At 41.6% G+C, this 19,975-nt stretch overlaps 1 protein-coding gene across 1 annotated transcript in view; it reads left to right on the plus strand.

Annotated features, from left to right (window-relative positions):
* The first annotated feature begins 11,882 nt into the window (after positions 1 to 11,882).
* Positions 11,883 to 19,975, plus strand: part of SELENON (selenoprotein N) — a 29,966-nt gene continuing 21,873 nt past the window's right edge. Inside the window, exon 1 of the mRNA XM_015824919.1 lies at positions 11,883 to 12,086. Coding sequence (XP_015680405.1) covers positions 11,883 to 12,086 — 204 coding nt within the window. The remainder of the gene's footprint in view (positions 12,087 to 19,975) is intronic.

A 19,975-nucleotide genomic window follows, 5' to 3' on the forward strand; every position in this document is an offset into this window, starting at 1 on the left:
GTGAAAAATAAAATAAAAATTCATGTCGGCTAAAAAAAAAAGATGTGTGGCTGGGTGGCGCGGAAGGTTAGAAAAGAGGCAGCCAAGAGGCAACCGGGGCCTTGGCGGATCCCCTGGTTTTTGGCTGCTGCAGCAAATGGAAACAGAAGGCTCCTACACTGCCTTAGAACAGCATATGCTTCAATACCCAAAGGGAGAAGACAGGATGATGGACAGAAGCCGGAGAGGCTAAAGGACGGAGTGGACCAACTGCATCTGCCTCTTGGAAACTGAGAATTTAATGGCCAAAGGGTGGATGTCAAAGCAGACAGTTGTACAAGTGGGTGAAGCTGTGTCTGCCGAACAAGTTCTGCCTATCTGTCTCACAAGAACTGTACTCAAGTTAAGCTGCTTGTGCTTTGTGATCTCTGGGCAGTCGACACAACACTTTGTGCCTGTGATCCTGATGCCTGGAAGTCGAATCTCTCCCAACACTGTACCCTCCTCCTTATGTTTTTGAGTACAGTTAGTCCTTGACTTACATCCACAATTGAGCCCAAAATTTCTGTTGCTAAGCGAAGCCATTGTTAAGTTAGTTGTCAAGCATCCAAATTTTGATCACACGACCATGGGAATACGGCAGTGGTTGTTAAGTGTGAAAAATGGTCATCGGTCACTTTTTTCAGTGCCGTTGTAACTTTGAATGGTCAGTAAGCAAATGGTTGTTAAGTCGAGGACTATCTGTACACTACCAATCATATATTTGTTTAATAAATTTATATGTTACCCATCTCACTATCCGAAGTGACTCTGGGCAGCTTACAGTACAATAAAAAAAATATAAAAACAGTTTATCAATATAAAAACAATTTAAAGTTACGAGAGTTAGAGACTAAAACCCGGGAACTTGAGTGGTGTGGAGATGGTGTTTTCTTTTACTCACCTTGAATAACGTCCCCTGCTAACGTGGATACCAGTCAATGAAGATGGTGGTTAAAGTCAAAATCTCTAGCAAGCATCAGGATGGGGAGGGTATGTTAGAAGTTGGTTGTGTGTATTCGTTGCGCCTCCTTAAGCTTTTCTTTTTCACAGATTTAACTGCACTTTGGGGGACTGGAGGCTAAAGCATATAAGGAACGGTTACTGGAATTGGATAGGTCTAGTTTAACGAAGAGAAGGATGACGGGGGACATGATAGCAGTCTTCCAGTATCTCAGGGCTGCCACAAAGAAGAGGGAGTCAAGCTATTCTCCAAAGCGCCTGAAGGCAGCACAGGAAGCAGCGGATGGAAACTCATCAAGGAGAGAAGCAACCTAGAACTAAGGAGAAACTTCCTGACAGTTAGAACAATTAACCAGTGGAACAACCTGCCTCCAGAAGCAGCGAATGCTCCAACACTGGAAGTCTTTAAGAAGATATTGGACAGCCATTTGTCTGAAATGGTATAGGGTTTCCTGGCTGAGCAGGGGGTTGGACTAGATGACCTCCAAGGTCCCCTCCAACTTTACTATTATTATTATTATTATGGATCATCGCACAGTCAGCCAGATGTTCAGACTGGATTTGGCATTTTGTCTACCTATCGAGTCCTTACCCAGGACCTGGGATAGGCAGATGTGGATGTCTGATGGTATTACAGATATCGTCGCAGGATGGAAGCAGTTCCTAGTCAGGCCGCCTTTTGCAATTGACTAATAGCGAATTTGTCAATGCCAATGGTGTTCAAGTGGTGCTCCAGTTGTTTTGGGATTGCACCCAAGGCGCCTATTACTATTGGTACTACCTTTGCTTGCTTTTGCCACAGTCTTTCTATTTCTATTTGTAGGACTCTGTATTTTGTTATCTATTATTATGATTATGATTATGATTATTATTATTCTGCAAAATCTTTTTCCTCTCTTTGTCTCTGCCATAGATGATTGTCAAGGTACTCCAATCAACTGATGCCTTTTTCTTTCTCCTAAGATTTTGATGGCTTTCTTTTTAGATTTAAAGAAGGAAGAAAAGCACTTAGAGCAAGATGCAAAACAGATGTTTCCTGTTGAATTTGCACCTCTTGAAGCCAAGGGGGTGGGGGAAAAGTCATACTGTCTAGTGCAGGGGTGTCAAACTGCCGGCCCGCAGGCCGGATGCGTCATGCCGAAACCGCGCCCACCCCATTGCTGGCAATGGCAAAAAAGTCGCGACACATCGTGTGACGTTGCAAGTTTGACACCCCTGGTCTAGTGGACCACTTGGAGATTTCATCTTTGGGATGAGAAGACTGGCGATTTCTGCCTAGGGGGATAGTTGCTCCTAAATAACTGCCTTGGGAACCTCGCATCAGATTGCAAGGTATTCCTATCAGGAAAATAAGCATTTGCCAAAATATTTTTTTAAATAGACCACTTACAGAATCAAAGACCCTTTTGACCTGAATCAAAGGGTATCGTTCCAGCTCCTTTTAGAATTGCCATTGAATTTTGAAGCACAGCGAAGCAGCATTATTTCTTACCTGTCCTACATTCAAATTGCACAGAATGCATCTGAAAGACCTTGCCCTCTCCTACTGCTTACATTTGGAGTACAGTATTCAAAGTTGTTCTTAAAGATGGAGGAAATATTTTTTTTCTTTGAAAGATGTATAACTTCCCTATCTGTGTGTAATAATTTGCTGCCTAAATGTATCTGACACCAGCAGGGGTTAAACTAGGGCCAAAGATGATTCAGGGCATACAGGTAATCCTCCCCACAATTGAGACCAGAACTTACAATGCCAGTGATGCAGTCATTAAATGAGTCATGCCCAATTTTATGACTCTTTTGCCACATCAAGCAAACCCAGCTTTTCCCATTGAGTTTGATTGTCGGAAGCCCCCTGGGAAAGTCGCAAATGGTGGCCACATAATCCCAGGACACCGGAACTATTGTAAATACATGCAGGTTACCAAGTGCCCAAATTCTGATGATGTGACCACAGGGATGCTGTGATGGTCATAAGTGTGAGGACCGGTCATAAGTCACTTTTTTCAGCACCACTATAACTTCAAACAGTCTTTAAACAAATGGTCATAACTTGACCATTTAACTGTTATCATTTTCTCTTCTCCCTGCTCTATCCAAAGCAAGTATCTCCCAAGGAAGGACATCAAAAATATAGTACTCTCTTCAGAATTCAAACTAAGATGCATTAACGGAAATCGGAATGAACAGTACAGTTCAACAGATAGCAACTTTGAACTCGATAATGAACTTGAAAATCGCCAGAGGTAATTTTTTTTTACTTCATTTAATCTAAGAATGACAGAATCAAAGTTGAGCCATTATTACATTTGGCAGCTAGAAATTGCAGACAATTTCCAAGGACCTTAGCTATTTTTGAAAAAGCTAAACAAGGTTAGAGATTACTTGGTTAGGAAAGCTCCAGAAAATCCCAGGGCATTGGGTTAGGCTAGTAAATCAATAGTAATCATCATCACCATCTTGGAAGAAAATCTGGCAAATCACTTGAAGATATTGCCAAGAAAACTACATGGTTTTATTTATGTAATCATCAGGAGCCATATAGAACTTGGAGAAGATTTGAACTTTTATTTTGAAATAGTTTTGCTTTATTCTTTCTGAACCAAGAAGATACAATTCAGTGAAGTGAAATCTGAGAGGTAAAGTGCATTCCCTCCTATATATACATACACTACATCTGGCTTATGCAGATCAGGTCAGTTTGCTTGGATCTTCTTTGAAATCCAAAGAAATCTTTACATGCTCTCCTACTACTACTGAATGTTGTAGCAGGCTACAGCCAGAATCTTCATTACAGCAAAGGGAGAGGAAAAAAAATGAGAAAAGATGGATGGAAAGAAATGAAAGAAATAGCAACTGACTTATGTTCTACCTTATTAGGAGAGTTGAAAGTATATGATTATTCTCTGGTTTTTAATATGGCAAATTTGTGACTAAAAGGTATGAAGAACGGTTGCAGGGTTTGGGAATGGCCAGTCTAGAGAAAAGCAGGACTAAGGGGGACATGATAGCAGTATTCCAGTATTTGAGGGGCTGCCACAAAGAGGAGGGGTCCATTTATTTTCTAAAGCACCAGAGGGAAGGACAAGAAACAATGGATGGAAACTAATCAAGGAGAGAAACAACCTGGAATTAAGGAGAACCTTCCTAACCGGGAGGACAATTAACCAGTGGAACAGCTTGCCTTCAGACATTGTGGGTGCTCCATCACTGGAGGTTTTTAAGAAGAGACTGGACAGTCACTTATCTGAAATGGTATAGGGTCTCCTGCTTGAGCAAGGGGCTGGACTAGAAGACCTCCAAGGTCCCTTCCAGCTCGATTCTGATTCTGAATAAGATACCACCTATCTCCAGTTTACAACTCAGCCCTTGCAGCAGTTCCAAGATGATTCCTCAACCAATTGCACCCTAATTCAGATGATCTGAGGGCACAGATAAACCCCCATGTGGCCTCAACAGCTCTCAGGAAGTGCTAACAACCAGATGCCTACATAGAAATAGAATCCTTCTATTCTTCCCCCACCATCCTATCAGAACCTATCCTTCCATCCTCCCACCATCAGAACTGATGAAGCTTCTTGAATGAGAAACAAAACATTTTCTTCTTCCTCAAGAAAAAAAAAAAGGCCAGTTGCCTTTTGGGGGGCAAAAAAAAACCACCTTTGAGATTTCAGTTGATTCTTACCCCTTGACGTTTTGAAATGCAGCTGCCAATTCAGTTGGAACAGCAGAACATACAAAGTGTAGTTATTTCAAACATATGTGACCCCCCCCACACACACACACAAAAGTCTGTGGTCTAACCAATATTCTAGAAGTGTGACCTGCAACATAGCAAATCATGCTGCTGTGCTTCAGTGAAGAGAAAGTATGTCAAACCGAGGGCACGAATGCTACAAGTACATCACAATTTATTGTATAACCTCTTAAAGAGAGAAAATAATGATGAAATAGCATAACTGTTTGGCATGCAGATTGACACACTTGTTCTAACAACTGTTGTTGAGAAAAAGACAAAAGTAGCATTAATAGCATTAAAAAAAAGAGTTCTATGAAATGGCAAGCAGAGGTTTGGGAAGCGCTTGGCAGGAATCTGGCTGGCAAAGCGGAGTAGACTGTGTAAGAGAGAAAAATGGAAGCACCATAAATGGAAGTAACTGACTGGATATTTATCTGATTTCAGAAGAAAGAGAATAGAAGGAAACACACAGTTTGAATGAGTCTGCTTGAATTTTTTAAAGGTGCACCACAGATTGCCCCAACTGAAAGAAAATGTTCTGAAATGCATTGAGCATCAGACCTTAGCTCAAAAACAGTTTATGGTGTCTGGTGGCATTTGGTTTCCTGTGCTGGGATTTCTTTTCCTTCCCCACCCTCCCTGCTAACCTTTGGGCCCCAGCAACACAAACTGAGATAACTAAGCAATTTAGTATGTGTTCTAGTAAGGATAGAAGACCCAAGGTGGAAATGGGAAGACTCAGCCATTGACACGTGGAAATGGGAAGACTCAGCCACTGACACGACTGTTATTAAGAACTCCACAGCCAAAATGATATGGTTGTTAAAAAAATAATAATGTTACAAAGGGAAAAGCTTAAAACAAGTCTTCTCCTTAGCAGGGGTAAGCAACCTTGGCTCTTTTATGACTCGTGGACTTCAACTCCCAGAATTCCTGAGCCAGCTGTGCTGGCTCAGGAATTTTGGGAATTGAAGTCCACGAGTCATAAAAGAGCCAAGGTTGCCTACCCCTGCCTTAGACCCTGGCCATATTTGAAAAATAACAAGCAGGAATGCTCGAAGCTGTTTAGCCACTGTCAGAAACAGAATGCTGGCAAGACCCCTCCTATATTTTCTTTGTGGGTGGGGTGTTTAATTGGTGGTATCCTCTTGTTTCAATAGAAAAGTGAAGTAGACAGATCACTGCTACACTTCTTCAAGCACAGAACTCCTGTTTTAAATGCTGTGTATTTCTGTCCCTGTGACTGAATGCATATCCATCATTTGATGGCTGCATACATTAAGCTACATGGGCATCAGCCTCAGTGTCACATGTAAGCTCTACGGTAGGGGTCCTCAACCCCCGGTCCATGGATCGGTACCGGGCCGCAGCATGCCAACAACCGGTCCGCACAAACAAGCAAAGCTCTATCCGTGGGATGCAGGCAGCACACAAAACCACGCCCTCTTGGGTCTGTGGAAAAACCTTTCTCCATGGAACCAGTCCCTGGTGCCCAAAAGGTTGGGGACCTCTGCTCTATAGCACCACAGTGACACTAAAAATAATAAGGGAAGGCAGCAATTTTGGTGGTTTCATTATTTTAATCTTTTTCACACATCCAGGTCTGGACAATAAAAAGATCCACGAAAGAGGAAGAGGAAAAAATAGTAATCTGAAGTAAAAAATGAAACATATTCCAATGTGTTTGGGGTTCTTAATTCCACCATCCATCATCGGAAAAATATAGCTATTCTTCTTTTATCAATATGGGAATTTCCTAAGTGTTGTAGGACTGTGCAGGCTTAGTAAGGATCTGATAGACAGTGATTTATGGAAGAAGATTAAAATAACTTAATATTTATCCCTTGGCCAAACAACAGCTAGCTAAAGAGGGATGGGGCTTTCATGCAAAAGGTTTTAAGACCTGCATTCATCAACGATAGAAGAATATAAAAATAATGTAATGGCAAAAAGTAATAGAATGGCTTGATATGAGCTAGGAGCACTTGTGAGTCCTTTGTTCAAAAGCATAAGTGAAGGGGAAGAGCTAGACAAAAATGGCAAAGATTGCACACTGTGCTGTAATCTTATCTGATTTACAACCTGCTTTTTGTTCAGGAGCAGAGGGCAGTATATGCAATGCTCCTCACTCCTATTTTCCTAGTCCTTGTCCTTAACTACGACACTATGCTGTCTTTGTGTAGGAAGCATCCTTGTGATTATTAAACTATGGTGATGGTTTAGCATGTTGGTTGTGTTGGGGGACTTCTTTGACAAATGGCATAAACAAAGGATTGTTTAATGCTTTGTTCAAACCAGCCCCATAAATCAAACGGAGCCTTGCAGAATTTTGACATATGGTTGCATGTAGCACATTCAGCTTAGAGAGACCTGTATTCATTGTGCCTCCCACGTGGCTGCTGAAAGTAGGTCATAGAGTAGAACGGCCAATATCCAACGAACTATAAGCAAAATAGGAAACGTTTTAGAGCTTATTTTGTGCATAAAATTAGATCAGGCTGTCTAATAACAGGGAAATACAGAGCAGAAAACGTATTACTGGCGGAAACAGTGGAGGTAAACAAGAAAGTAATCACATACAGATAGTCCTCGTTTGATGACTGCTTCGTTTAGCAACAATGATGAAAAAGGAACTTTGCGACCAGTCCTCAGACTTATGACCTTCACAGATCTGCAAAGCAAAGGTGAAATGAGATCATAATCTCGGTTTCACTTAGTGACCACTTTGCTTTATGACTGAGTTGCTGGTCCAAATTGTGGTTGCTAAATGAGTACTATCTGTATTATGCTATATGGACTTGTTGTATTTCTATCCCATCTTTTCAGAGAGAAATAATATTCTAATTTTTATTCTTGCAATTACTTTGAAGAAGACAGGGAAAGATGATGATCTGGGTTTAATGTCATATGAAGTTACAATTTGTTTTAATTGATTCACTTGGTTGGATTTATTAAGCACCTGGTGAGATACAACATGCCAGCAGTGCCTCTGTTCCCAGACACGTAAATCTTTCTGCTTGGTAGTCTCATCCCTGTGCACCAACAGAGCTAGCTGTCTTGCAAAAGCCATTGTTCCAGCTGTTCCAGCTGTTGCAATGGATGCTTCATTCTTCCTAGAATGAAGAAGGAAACAAATATATTATGGCACGACAGAACTTGCTTTCTTTTACCTCCACCCCATGTAGGACCTTACTTTTTTCACAAATGAAATTCAATGGTGAAAAAAGTAAGGTTCTACATTTAGGCAAGAAAAACCAAATGTACAGGTATAGTATAGGGGGTACCTTGCTCAATAGTAGTAACTGTGAGAGGGACCTCGGAGTCCTAGTGGACAATCACTTAAATATGAGCCAGCCGTGTGCTGCAGCTGCCAAAAAAGCCAACTCAGTGCTAGGCTGCATTAACAGAGGAATAGAAGCAAGATCACGTGAAGTATTAATACTACTTTACAATGCCTTGGTAAGGCCACACTTGGAATACTGCATCCAGTTTTGGTCACCACGATGTAAAAAAGATGCTGAGACTCTAGAAAGAGTACAGAGAAGAGCAACAAAGATGATTAGGGGACTGGAGGCTAAAGCATATAAGGAAAGGCTGCTGGAATTGGGGATGTCTAGTTTAATGAAGAGAAGGGGGATATGATAGCAGTGTTCCAATATCTCAGGGGCTGCCCCAAAGAAGAGGGAGTCAAGCTATTCTCCAAAGCGCCTGAGGGCAGGACAAGAAGCAATGGATGGAAACTGATCAAAGAGAGAAGCAACCTAGAACTAAGGAGAAACTTCCTGACAGTTAGAACAATTAACCAGTGGAACAACCTGCCTCCAGAAGCGGTGAATGCTCCAACACTGGAAGTTTTTAAGAAGAGACTGGACAGCCATTTGTCCGAAGTGGTGTAGGGTTTTGTGCCTGAGCAGGGGGTTGGACTCGATGACCTCCAAGGTCCCTTCCAACTTTATTATTATTACTATTATTACTATTACTACTACTACTACTACTACTACTACTACTACTACTACTACTACTACTATTATTATTATTATTATTATTATTATTATTATTATTATTATTATTATTATTATTATTATTATTATTATTATTATCTTGTAGGGATGAAACCAAAAAAGCCACAGATATGGATTGTGCTGTGAGGCCCTGATACTGCTGTGACCATTTTAGGACTTTAATCTCAGCCCCAGAAATGTTACAGGTTCACGATCCAAATAGTTTATACAGAGGATTCCAGCCAAAATAGATTTATATAGAACGTATAACGCATCCCTGCAGACGTACCCTGAAGTACTTGTTAATGGTTTCCTCATTCTGAGGCCTGAATTGGCCTCTTAAATAAACAGTGGGCAACACTTCAGCTTTTTCCCTGGGACTGACTAACATGCAGAGCTTTAGGAGATGAAACATATTCTCTTTTTCCCCAGAAGTTCCACCTGTTGTGTTTTACTCTGACCAGAAGGAGGCAAGGTAGCTTAAAAGGTTTTTCTTGATTAGGGCTGCCCAATCTTTTCCAGACAGAGAAGAGCTTTGAGCCTCATGCTATGGGCTAGCACTAGAGACTGCAACTAAAGCTAAGTTTCATTAAATAAAATCAAATACAGTTAACATAATTCCATTTCAGAAATGTCTTTTAGAATTTCTCTTATGATACTTTATGATTTCTGGGAGCCTCACTCAAGTCTTTTGAAGATCTATGCACATCATTAGAAATACCGAACAAAAGAATATGAATTCAAAAATAACAATGGTCACAAAGCCAGCATTAACTTTACATCAACCACAGCACACTCATGCTACAAAAATCTGTTCTGTCTTGGCTCTTTCTTCTTATAGAACTTAAAAGCTCAGACGCATCCCCAGAAATGCTTACAAATCAAAAGTAGTTTCTGCCACTGGCTGACTTCCATGGATTTTAGTAGACAGTTTGATGTGCCACCAGGAACACAGCAAAAAGTGTCACACTTTTTAGGATACACCCTTTTTGTTGGATGCTGTGCAGAAATATTTGCATTCTTTTCTCCAGCCATTTTAGCTCAGTTGCACAAAATAGAATTTGTTTCTGAAATGTATTTCAAAGGAGAAATTAATTTCTGTGAAATTGTCCTAGATGGGGGAATGCACGTATATCTCTTTATTTAGCCATGAGGCAGCTATATTTTAATAAATGTCTTGTCTTTCATGATGCAATAATCTCTCTGGCAGTTTGCAGGCTCTGTGGCATACCATACTTCCATTAAATTCCAAAGGAAAAGATCTCCAAAAAACACTGCATGACTTTTGTTTTTAAGTTACAGACTGGGAAGTGCCAGGTAGTTTGGGAGATTTTAAAAATAATAAAAACATTCAGAATAGAAAGTCGCAGCAGCTGCACTAGAACATAAAACTGTCAGAGAAACTGCAAGTTCCTGTAGTTTTTCTTCAATAAAATAATTAAAAAAAACATTGGTACCATCTTAGTGCAGAGATGAGTTCTGGTGGCATCAAAATACAATACTGCCATGCCTGGGGGTGAGGAGCACAATGCACAATGGCTGTATTGAGCCAATGCATGGGTAGATTCTGGTGCTCATCATGATTTTTTGGTTTAAATTGTTCATGGATATTGTATATTGTTTTAAATTTGTTTTTTAATTGCAGTGAGACACCCGGTTGCTTGAATAAGATGGGCAGCCATACAAATGGTGCAAATAATAATAAATATTACTAACTGTAGTAGTGAGTACCTGAAAGCTTTAGTATAGGGATCATACCTATCTCTTACCATCTTTTTTGCTGGTTGTGCGTTATTGAGCATGGAGCATAAGGTAAGAAATAACTGTATAGATATAGATGATATAGACGGTTAGAAAACTAATTATTGCAGTTAATTAGATAATGAGTAACAAATAAAGGACTGAAATGTTTTAAGCTGGGAGTTAGAATAATGAGATCCTCTGAGATTTTTTTCTTTGCTATTTGGTTCTTTAGATTTTGTTTCTGGTTATTTTGTTTTCCTATTTCTGAATATCATTTCATTTATTTATTTTTAATGTTATCATTACACAATTATACATTGCTTCTCCATCGATACTTGATCTTGATACATCGTATTGCTTGGTACACTGTACTGTTGCAAAACTGTATTGTATATCTTCTTTTTTCATAGACCTCTTAAGCCCAGTCATAAAAAAATAAAAAGGAAAGATAAAGCAAAATGTTACAGGAACAAGACAACTCTTTGTGGCAGCCCTTTCCATGCCTATTTCTCTTCTCTAGAGTTGCCCAGTCCCCTTCAGCCACCAAAGCGTCCAAGATGACTTTAGCCTGGTCTCAACTTCGACCCAACCTACCCCACAGGGTTGTTGGGAAATTTATGGAAGGAGATCTGGAGCTAATTAATTACAGGTAGTCCTCAACCTACAACAGTTTGTTTAGTGACAGTTTGAACTTACAAAGGCACTGAAAAAGGTGACCATTTTCACACAACCATTGCAGCATCCCCACGGTGACATGATCAAAATTCAAGACGCTTGACAACCGATTCCTATTTAGGACGGCTGCAGTGTCCTGGGGTCCTGTGATCATCTTTTGCCCCCTTCTGACAAGCAAAGCCAATGGGGAAAGCCAGATTCACTTAACGACCACGTAACTAACAATGACAACGATCCACTGAACGACTGGCAAGAAAGGTCGCAAAATGGGGCAAAGCTCGCTTAACAAATGTTTCACCGCACAACAGAAAGTTTGGGGCTCAGTTGTGGTTGAGGATTGTTTGTGCCTAAGAAAAAGGAGCGAGGAGGAGGAGGAGGAGGAGGGGACAGCGAGTCCCTGGCCAACTCCGAGCCGGCCTAGCGGGCTTCGAGGGGCGGACATGGGGAGAGGAGGAGGGAGGAAGACCACGCAGGCCGCCTGGACCAGCGCGGGAGAGGCGGGAGGCGGGAGGCGGGAGGCGGGAGAGGGCAGCTGGAGGCTCCGCCGCCAAGCCGCGCCGCCGGAGGGTCTGCGAGGCCGAAGCGGAGCCGCCTGTCGACTGAGGGGGCCCCGAGACGCCGCCGCCGCCGCCGCTTCAGAGGTCCGCGAAAGAAGCGCGAGGCCGCCTCCTCCTCCTCCTCTCTGCACCCTGAGCGAGGCGGGACCGAGAGCCGGCGCCTCCCCGGCCCGGCCAGCGGCGGCCATGGCCCGCGGCGGCGAAGAGGAGGGCCGCCCGCCCGAACAGGCCGCGTCGCCTCCGGAGGCCTCCCAGGGCGGCGGTTCTGGGCGCCCGTCTCCACCGCCGCCTCCTCCTGCTCGGGTGCCGCGGCTGGGCCTGGCCCTGGCCTTCCTGGCGGTGCTGCTGGCGGCCAAATACTACCGGGACGCGGAGGCCGCCCGGCGGCAGGTAATGGGGAGCGGGGGGGCGGTCGGGGCGGAGGAGTGGGGGGGGGGCAAGGGATGGGGGGCAGCTGTGGGGTCTCGGGACTTTGAAGGGGACTTAGACTGATAATAGTAATCTTCATCATCATCATCATCATGATTAGTACCATGATATGGTATGTTTCATATTACATTTCATACTGTATTATATTTCATATTACATTTCATACTGTATTATATTGTATTATATTGAATACAGTATGATATTCAATATAATTATATGTATGTATGTAATTCTGACATTAACCTGGCTTCAGTAATGAGTAACCAACATTTTGGGTGTGCAAAAGGCAATCCTGGGCCATCATGAAATGGCAAAGGGGCCTCAGTCTCACACACACACAACCTTCTGTAAGGTTAAAAAAATGTCAGATATAAAGTGCATCTGTTAGTTGTTTACCTGATGGTTGAGCATCTTGTATGGATGCATCACTTAGGTAGGGTTATGTGTACCTGTGTCCTGTTGCATTGGAGAAAATCTGTTTTGTATTTATGTATTTACATACATACAATATATACTGCTCACAAAAATAAAGGGAACACAAACCCCTTCAGTTCCATGGTAAAATGTTCCCTTTATTTTTTTGAGCAGTGTGTGTGTGTATATATATATATACACACACATTCTCTCTCTCTCTCTCTCTCTCTCTCTCTCTCTTTTTCTCTCTCACTCACACACACACACACACACAAGGCAGTGAATATACCTCATTTCTGCCTCCTGTTTTCCCCACAAGCACAACTCTGTGTGATGGGTTGGGCTGAACCAGAGAGAATGACCCAAAGTCATCCACCCAGGTTTCATACCTAAAGTGGGACTAGAACTCTGTGGTTGTTTGGACTGGACACCCCACTTGATGGCATATATCAATCAATCTCCTGGGGAGTTTGAAAAGTATTTGGGGTAAAGCCCCCCCATAAAATTCAGAAGTGTTTTTATTAGGGTAGAAATAATTATTCATAGTCATGTGATGTGAATGTTGGTGTTTGGAAGAGTGTTTGTTCTTGGGGTGTTGGAAGTTTTTGAAGGCTCTTTCGTGTTTTTTATTACTAACTAGGGTAATGAAAGCTGAGCTGCCCGGGGTTCTGTACATAAGATAGTTAGCCATATAAAGTGATACATTTTGTTTAGAAATGTTTATTGCAGGCTCAGCAGCATTAATAGAATTCTTTTCATTATGTATCTCTGTTCCTGGTGCCATAAAACTGAAAGGGGAGGGCATTTGAGGACAGACAAAAGAACACACTTCTTCATGCATGAAACTGATGAAATTCTTTGCAGCCCTCAATTACTTTAAAGAAGGTTCCTTGAAGAGAGGGGCAGAGGATAAATAACTTTTCAGCACTCCCACTACACTAATTCTTAAATACAGGTACTCCTCAATTTACGACCACTTTTGGAACTGGAACTTCCAGTGCTAAGCAAGGCAGTTGTTCAGTGAGTCATGAACAATTTTATGACCATTTTTGCCATCATCATTAAAAGAATCCATGGAGTTAAGAGAATCACGTGATCTTTAAGCAAATCTAGCTTCCCACATTGACTTGCTTGTCAAAAGCCAGCTGGGAAGGTCACAGATGGGAAACACGTGACCCCCCCAGGATGCTGCAACCATCGTAAATACATGCAGGTTGTTGTCAAGTGTCTGAATTTTGATCATGTGACTGCAAGGATGCTGCATAAGTGCCAGGACCAGTTGCATGTCACTTTTTTTCAGTGCCATTTTAATTTTGAACGGTCGCTAAACAAATGGTTGTAAGTCGAGGATTACCTTTAGATGCAGAAGGATGCAGATTGTTAGGACTGGTTACAAATCTTTTTATTTTGTTTTTTTCTTAATAATAATAATAATAATAATAATAATAATAATAATAATAATAATAATAATAATAATAATAATAATAATAATAATAATAAGAAGAAGAAGAAGAAGAAGAAGAAGAAGAAGAAGAAGAAGAAGAAGAAGAAGAAGAAGAAGAAGAAGAAGAAGAAGAAGAAGAAGAAGAAGAAGAAGAAGAAGAATAGTAATAGTAATAGTAATAATGTTGGAAGGGACCTTGGAGGTCACTAGACATACCCAATTCCAGCCACTGTTCCTTATATGTTTTAACCTCCAGTCCCCTGATCATCTTTGTTGCTCTTCTCTGCACTCTTTCTAGAGTCTCAGCATCTTTTGGTGACCAAAACTGGATGCAGTATTCCAAGTGTGGCTTTACCAAGTCTGCTTATTATGCCTGTAGATTCCAGGTTTTGATGCTTGCCAGTTTGCAGGTAGCGAGAAAACCCTGGGGGAAAGAAACGTATTTGGGAAATCAACATCCCGACTTGCAGAACATTATTATACTTGTAGGCATTTTAATGGCATTGCTCAGTCAAACGGATAACTGGCTGTACCTCACTGCATTTCAAATAGCCTTGGGCTAGTGCCACTAAAATAATGTCCTGGCCTTAAGTGCTTAGTGATGTCAGAGTTTTGTAGCTCCTGAGATTTCCTCTCTTCTGAGTCCTAGCTTGGGATCCATCCCCAACCTATTTCTTACTTTTGAATCAGCCCTGCAAGGCACTTAAGTGGTTTCCTGACCATAATTGACAACAACAGCAGCTTTCAGGCAGCATTAGCATCCTTTTAGGCTGGCAGATAGCAGATGGAAAATAAATGCTCTTCAGGGCTGTGGGAACTTTAATGGGGTGGCTAGCAGCATGGAAGCCCGCAGAGGAAAGAAACCATATTGCTCTAGGGAGGTGGGGGTGATCTGCCTGCACTCCATAAGAGATGACGGAGTACATTTTAAACTTGCCCCCTCCAATCTTACTTGAGATCACTCGTTCATAAGATAAGATAAGATAATTTTTATTGTCATTTTTTTACTGTGGGACAACGGCACACATCAAAAATGAAATTTAGTTGCCCGCTCTCAAAGTGAAACACATACATGACGCACACCTAAACGTACTATGAACAACATATGTATAGACCCACATCCCTGCATATACCTAGCAAATAAATATTAAATACTGTCCATCTTGAATATATAACGGAAGGAGGAAGCTTGAGAGTTCACAAGGTTAATGCTGTATGGAATGAAACTATGCCTGAATCTGGTCGTGAAGAGGATGTGTAGTGTCCCAGATAATCTTACGGATCCTGCTCAAGCAACGCTTCTGTGCTATGTCCTGGATGCGAGGGAGGGAACTGCCAATAATCTTTTCGGCCATCCTCACCACTCTCTGCACCGCCTTCCTGTCTGAAGCAGGGATGCTTCCAAACCAGACTGTGATGCTGTATGACAGGATGCTCACGATCGTCCCCCTGTAGAAAGTGGTCAGGACAGGGGAAGGAAGATGTGCTTTTCTCATGCGACGCAGAAAATGCAGGCGCTGCTGTGCCCGCTTCACCAGTTTCTCACTGTTGAGTGACCAAGTCAGCCTATTTGTTAGCTGCACACCCAGAAATTTGACGCTGGTAACCATCTCCACAGGTGAATCATTAATGCACAGAGAAGTGTGGCTGTGCCTGCCTTTTCTGAAATCAACAATGATCTCTTTGGTTTTTCCGGTAAAAACTAGGCTGTTTTCCTTGCACCAATTCACCAGCCCCTCAACCTCCTTGCGGTAAGCTTCCACCTTGTCATCCTGAATAAGGCCCACTACTGTTGTATCATCTGCACACTTCACAATATGGTTGGTGGCAAACCTGGCACAACAGTCATGGGTCAACAGGGTGAACAGCAGCGGACTTAGACCAATGTTTCTCAACCTTATGGGCTTCAACTTCCAGATTTCCCCAGGAGAATTCTGGGAATCGAAGTCCATATGTTTGAAAGGGATGGATTCCAACACCCATTACCTTCCACTAAAGTCCAAAAAACTGTAGAGTTTTTTTTACTACTAATCTAACAACTTACTCATATTTCCCATACTCTCTCATATCTCCAAAACACAGCCTGAATTAAGCAGGTTTTTTTTCCAACCTGGCAGTAATGAGCTGAGTTAGAAGGAATGTGAACTGTGGACTCAATCCATTGGGAACATGTGCCTTAAATGACTCACAGAAATAAATGGGAACTAGTGGGATAATATGGCTGGTTTTTTTATATATATATAACAGCTGCTACATCTCAGCCATGAGCCAGAGTAAGTTTGGGGGCTAAACATCTTGCTGTATACTATATAGTTTCCTGTATAGAGTAGGCATGTCAAACTCACGACGTCACGTGGGTGCGGTTTCAGTATGATGCATCCAGCCCGTGGGCCGGCAGTTTGATAATGCGTGATATAGAGGTTTTGCAATTATTAGTCCGATCCCACAGAGAGGGCCTCCTTAGGGTGCCGTCGGCCAGTCAATGCCGGCTGGCGACCCCCAGGGGGAGAGCCTTCTCTGTGGCAGCTCCTGCCCTCTGGAATGACCTACCCCCCCGACCTACGTACAACTACGGACCTGCGCCTCTTCCGCCGAGCCTTGAAAACCCATCTATTCCATGCAGCCGGCCTGGCGTAGTTTTGATTGTGTTTTGCTAGGGGTTTTATATGGGGTATTTTAGAGCAGGCTTTTTATTCAATATTTATTGTGATTTTTATTATTGCCTGTTCACCGCCCTGAGTCCCGTAAGGGAGATAGGGCGGTATATAAATTTAAATAATAAATAAATAAATAAATAAATAAATTATTTGGGGAGACCAATTATGGGTCAGTGGTTAGAGTACAAGGTTTGCATATAAGTTGTAGCTTTGATTTCAGCCTTATTAAAAAACAGGCTGGGAAAATCCAGAGGGAGATAATCTTTTTCATGCTAGGTCTCCAGTCCCTCAAAAGAAATCTATTGGAAGATATTGTATGGAGATATTTATAGGTAATCCTTACAATCATTTAGTGACCATCCAAAGTTACAAGGGAACTGGAAAAAAATGTGCCTTATGACTGAACATCCCAGCATCCCCTCAATCTCTCTCTCTCTCCCTCCCTCCCTTTCTCCTGTGATCTCTTTTTCTAAGCAGCAGCTGCAGGAAAAGAACAACTTCCCACAGATCTATTTCATCGTAGGTTGAAGGGTAGTGAAGTTAGGCCAAGGGCTTTATGAAATTATATTGAAGCCACCATACTGCAGAAAACGGGAGCCAAGAATTGCCACTTGTTATAATACAGATTCCTCCTCTCTTGTGTAGTAACCAGTTTATTCTTACTTTGTGGCAAAACCATTCACCAGAAGTAAAGTGACAGTAGGATAAATACAGGGAGAGTGCCTGGTATCATATCACACAGAATGATAATAGATGCTTGTATAACTTGTATAACGGTTGCTGGAATTGGGTATGTCTAGATTAATGAAGAACTAGGTGTGACATGATAGCAAGGTAACTTAGGGTGCCAATGGTGTAGACTGGCCAACCCAAGCCCAACTAACTGACCCAGGCTGAGGCAAGCCCCTAGGCTCCCAAAATGGAATATTTATGGTCAATGGCCACAAAAAAAGACATTGCCCTAAAATCCAAAACCACAAAACAATATGGTGAAAACTCTGTAAAAAAGATGCTGAGACTCTAGATTAGAGTACAGAGAAGAGCAACAAAGATGATTAGGGGACTGGAGGCTAAAACATACAAAGAATGGTTGCTGGAATTGGGTATGTCTAGTTTAACGAAGAGAAGGACGAAGGGGGACATGATAGCAGTGTTCCAGTATCTCAGGGGCTGCCCCAAAGAAGAGGGAGTCAAGCTATTCTCCAGAGCACCTGAAGGCAGGACAAGAAGCAACGGATGGAAACTAAGCAAGGAGAGAAGCAACCTAGAACTAAGGAGAAATTTCCTGACAGCTAGAACAATTAATCAGTGGAACAATTATATTGTTCCACTGCCTCCAGAAGTGGTGAATGCTCCAACACTGGAAGTTTTTAAGAAGAGACTGGACAGTCATTTATCTGAAATGGTATAGGTCAGGGTTTCCTGCTTGAGCAGGGGGTTGGACTAGAAGACCTCCAAGATCCCTTCCAATTCTATTATTATTATTATTATTATTATTATTATTATTATTATTATTATTATTATTATTATTATTATTATTATTATTCAGCAGTTTATTTGCAGTTAATTGCAGAGATTAAAAAATTCAAATTGCTTATTTTTATTTATTTGTAAAACAAATAATTTTTAAGACAAAATCTTCTCAAAACAGATTATGAAAGAAAATGATAGGATCTCTCTCTCTCTCTCTCTCTCTCTCTGAATATATATCTGTGCATCTATAAAATATGTATATAGTATAATATATATATATATATAATGGGTGTGTGCATGCCAAAAATGATGCTGCCAAAAATCAGTGTTTTACTGCTGAATTTTGGCAGCATGATCTTGCATAGTTCACAGAGATGCAGAAATGGTTGAGGGGGGATCTTTGTGACTCATGGACTGTAAGTTGTCTACTAGTAAAACTTTATCGAAGGGGCAATATTGGGATGGGTTCACTGAGTTTTGTTTCTTTTTACAGTGCATTTTTTAAAATGTTTACTGCTCTTCCGTTCTTACATCCATGGCTGCAGTTATATTCCATTGCTGGACAGGGATAATCACTTTCCGAGTTGTTAAAATTAGGCAATTTCAGAGCTCAGAGCCACTGCTGCTTCGGCACTTACAGGAAGAGCATTGCTTTAATTTAGAAATATCTTTGGCCATATGTTAGAACCCTGTTCATAATAATTTTTCTGACCATGTTCTTGGTTGATTACATAATCCATGCTACCGGAGCATGAATAATATCCATGGTTCACTAACCATAATCTCAGGATTTGGAGCTACCTAAAAAAACTCAAATTCCTTGTGAACAGCAAACCTTTTGACAAAACAACGGCTGGGGAAGTTAGTGCCTTGTTCGCTTTTCAGTTCAATTCTGAATGCAGTTATGACACAAAGTTCTCTTCAGTGAAGTGCATTTGCTAGGCAAATTTGATAACAGCCTAAGCTTTTTATGCTTGCATTTCTAGCAAATAGCAGGGAGGTAATTATCTTTTGATTCCACCGTGTAAAGTTGGCTTACCTTCTATAAAACATCAGCCTATTTCTAACTTGCCTTTGCTCAAGACTAAAACAGGTGCCAGGCAATCACAAATCTCCACTTTGGAGAATATGTTCTGAAAAGTTAGCATCAGAAGGCTTTGCCTTAGAAGAGTGAAAATGAAAGAGGAAATTGGTTCTTTCTTCTTTTCACCTTTTCCTAACATAATTCAATCCTGTGATGTTAGTCTTGCTGGGTGAAGATTTTTGTTCTCTGTGCCTGAAGGGAAAAGAATCCCTCTGTAAGGGAGATGGGCGGATTCTAAATTTGATAATAATAATAAAGTTGGAAGGGACCTTGGAGGTCATCAAGTCCAACCCCCTGGTCAGGCAGGAAACCCTATACCATTTTGGACAAATGTCTGTCCAGTCTCTTCTTAAAAACTTCCAGTGTTGGAGCATTCACCGCTTCTGGAGGCAGGTTGTTCCACTGGTTAATTGTTCTCACTGTCAGGAAGTTTCTCCTTAGTTCTAGGTTGCTTCTCTCTTTGGTTAGTTTCCATCCGTTGCTTCTTGTCCTGCCTTCAGGCGCTTTGGAGAATAGCTTGACTCCCTCTTCTTTGGGGCAGCCCCTGAGATACTGGAAGATTGCTATCATGTCCCCCCTCGTCCTTCTCTTCATTAAACTAGACATACCCAATTCCAGCAACCTTTCCTTACATGTTTTAGCCTCCAGTCCCCTATTTTGATAAATAAAAAATAAAAGGAAGATGATGCATGCATTTTTCACAAGCATAGCTAATACCTTCCTCAAACTGGTGTTCCTTGGGTGTATCGGACCAACGCACATAATACTCAAAGATGAA

Source organism: Protobothrops mucrosquamatus, unplaced genomic scaffold (assembly GCF_001527695.2).
Source record: "Protobothrops mucrosquamatus isolate PMUCROS unplaced genomic scaffold, P.Mucros_1.0 scaffold_197, whole genome shotgun sequence".
NCBI classification, from domain to species: Eukaryota; Metazoa; Chordata; class Lepidosauria; order Squamata; family Viperidae; genus Protobothrops; species Protobothrops mucrosquamatus.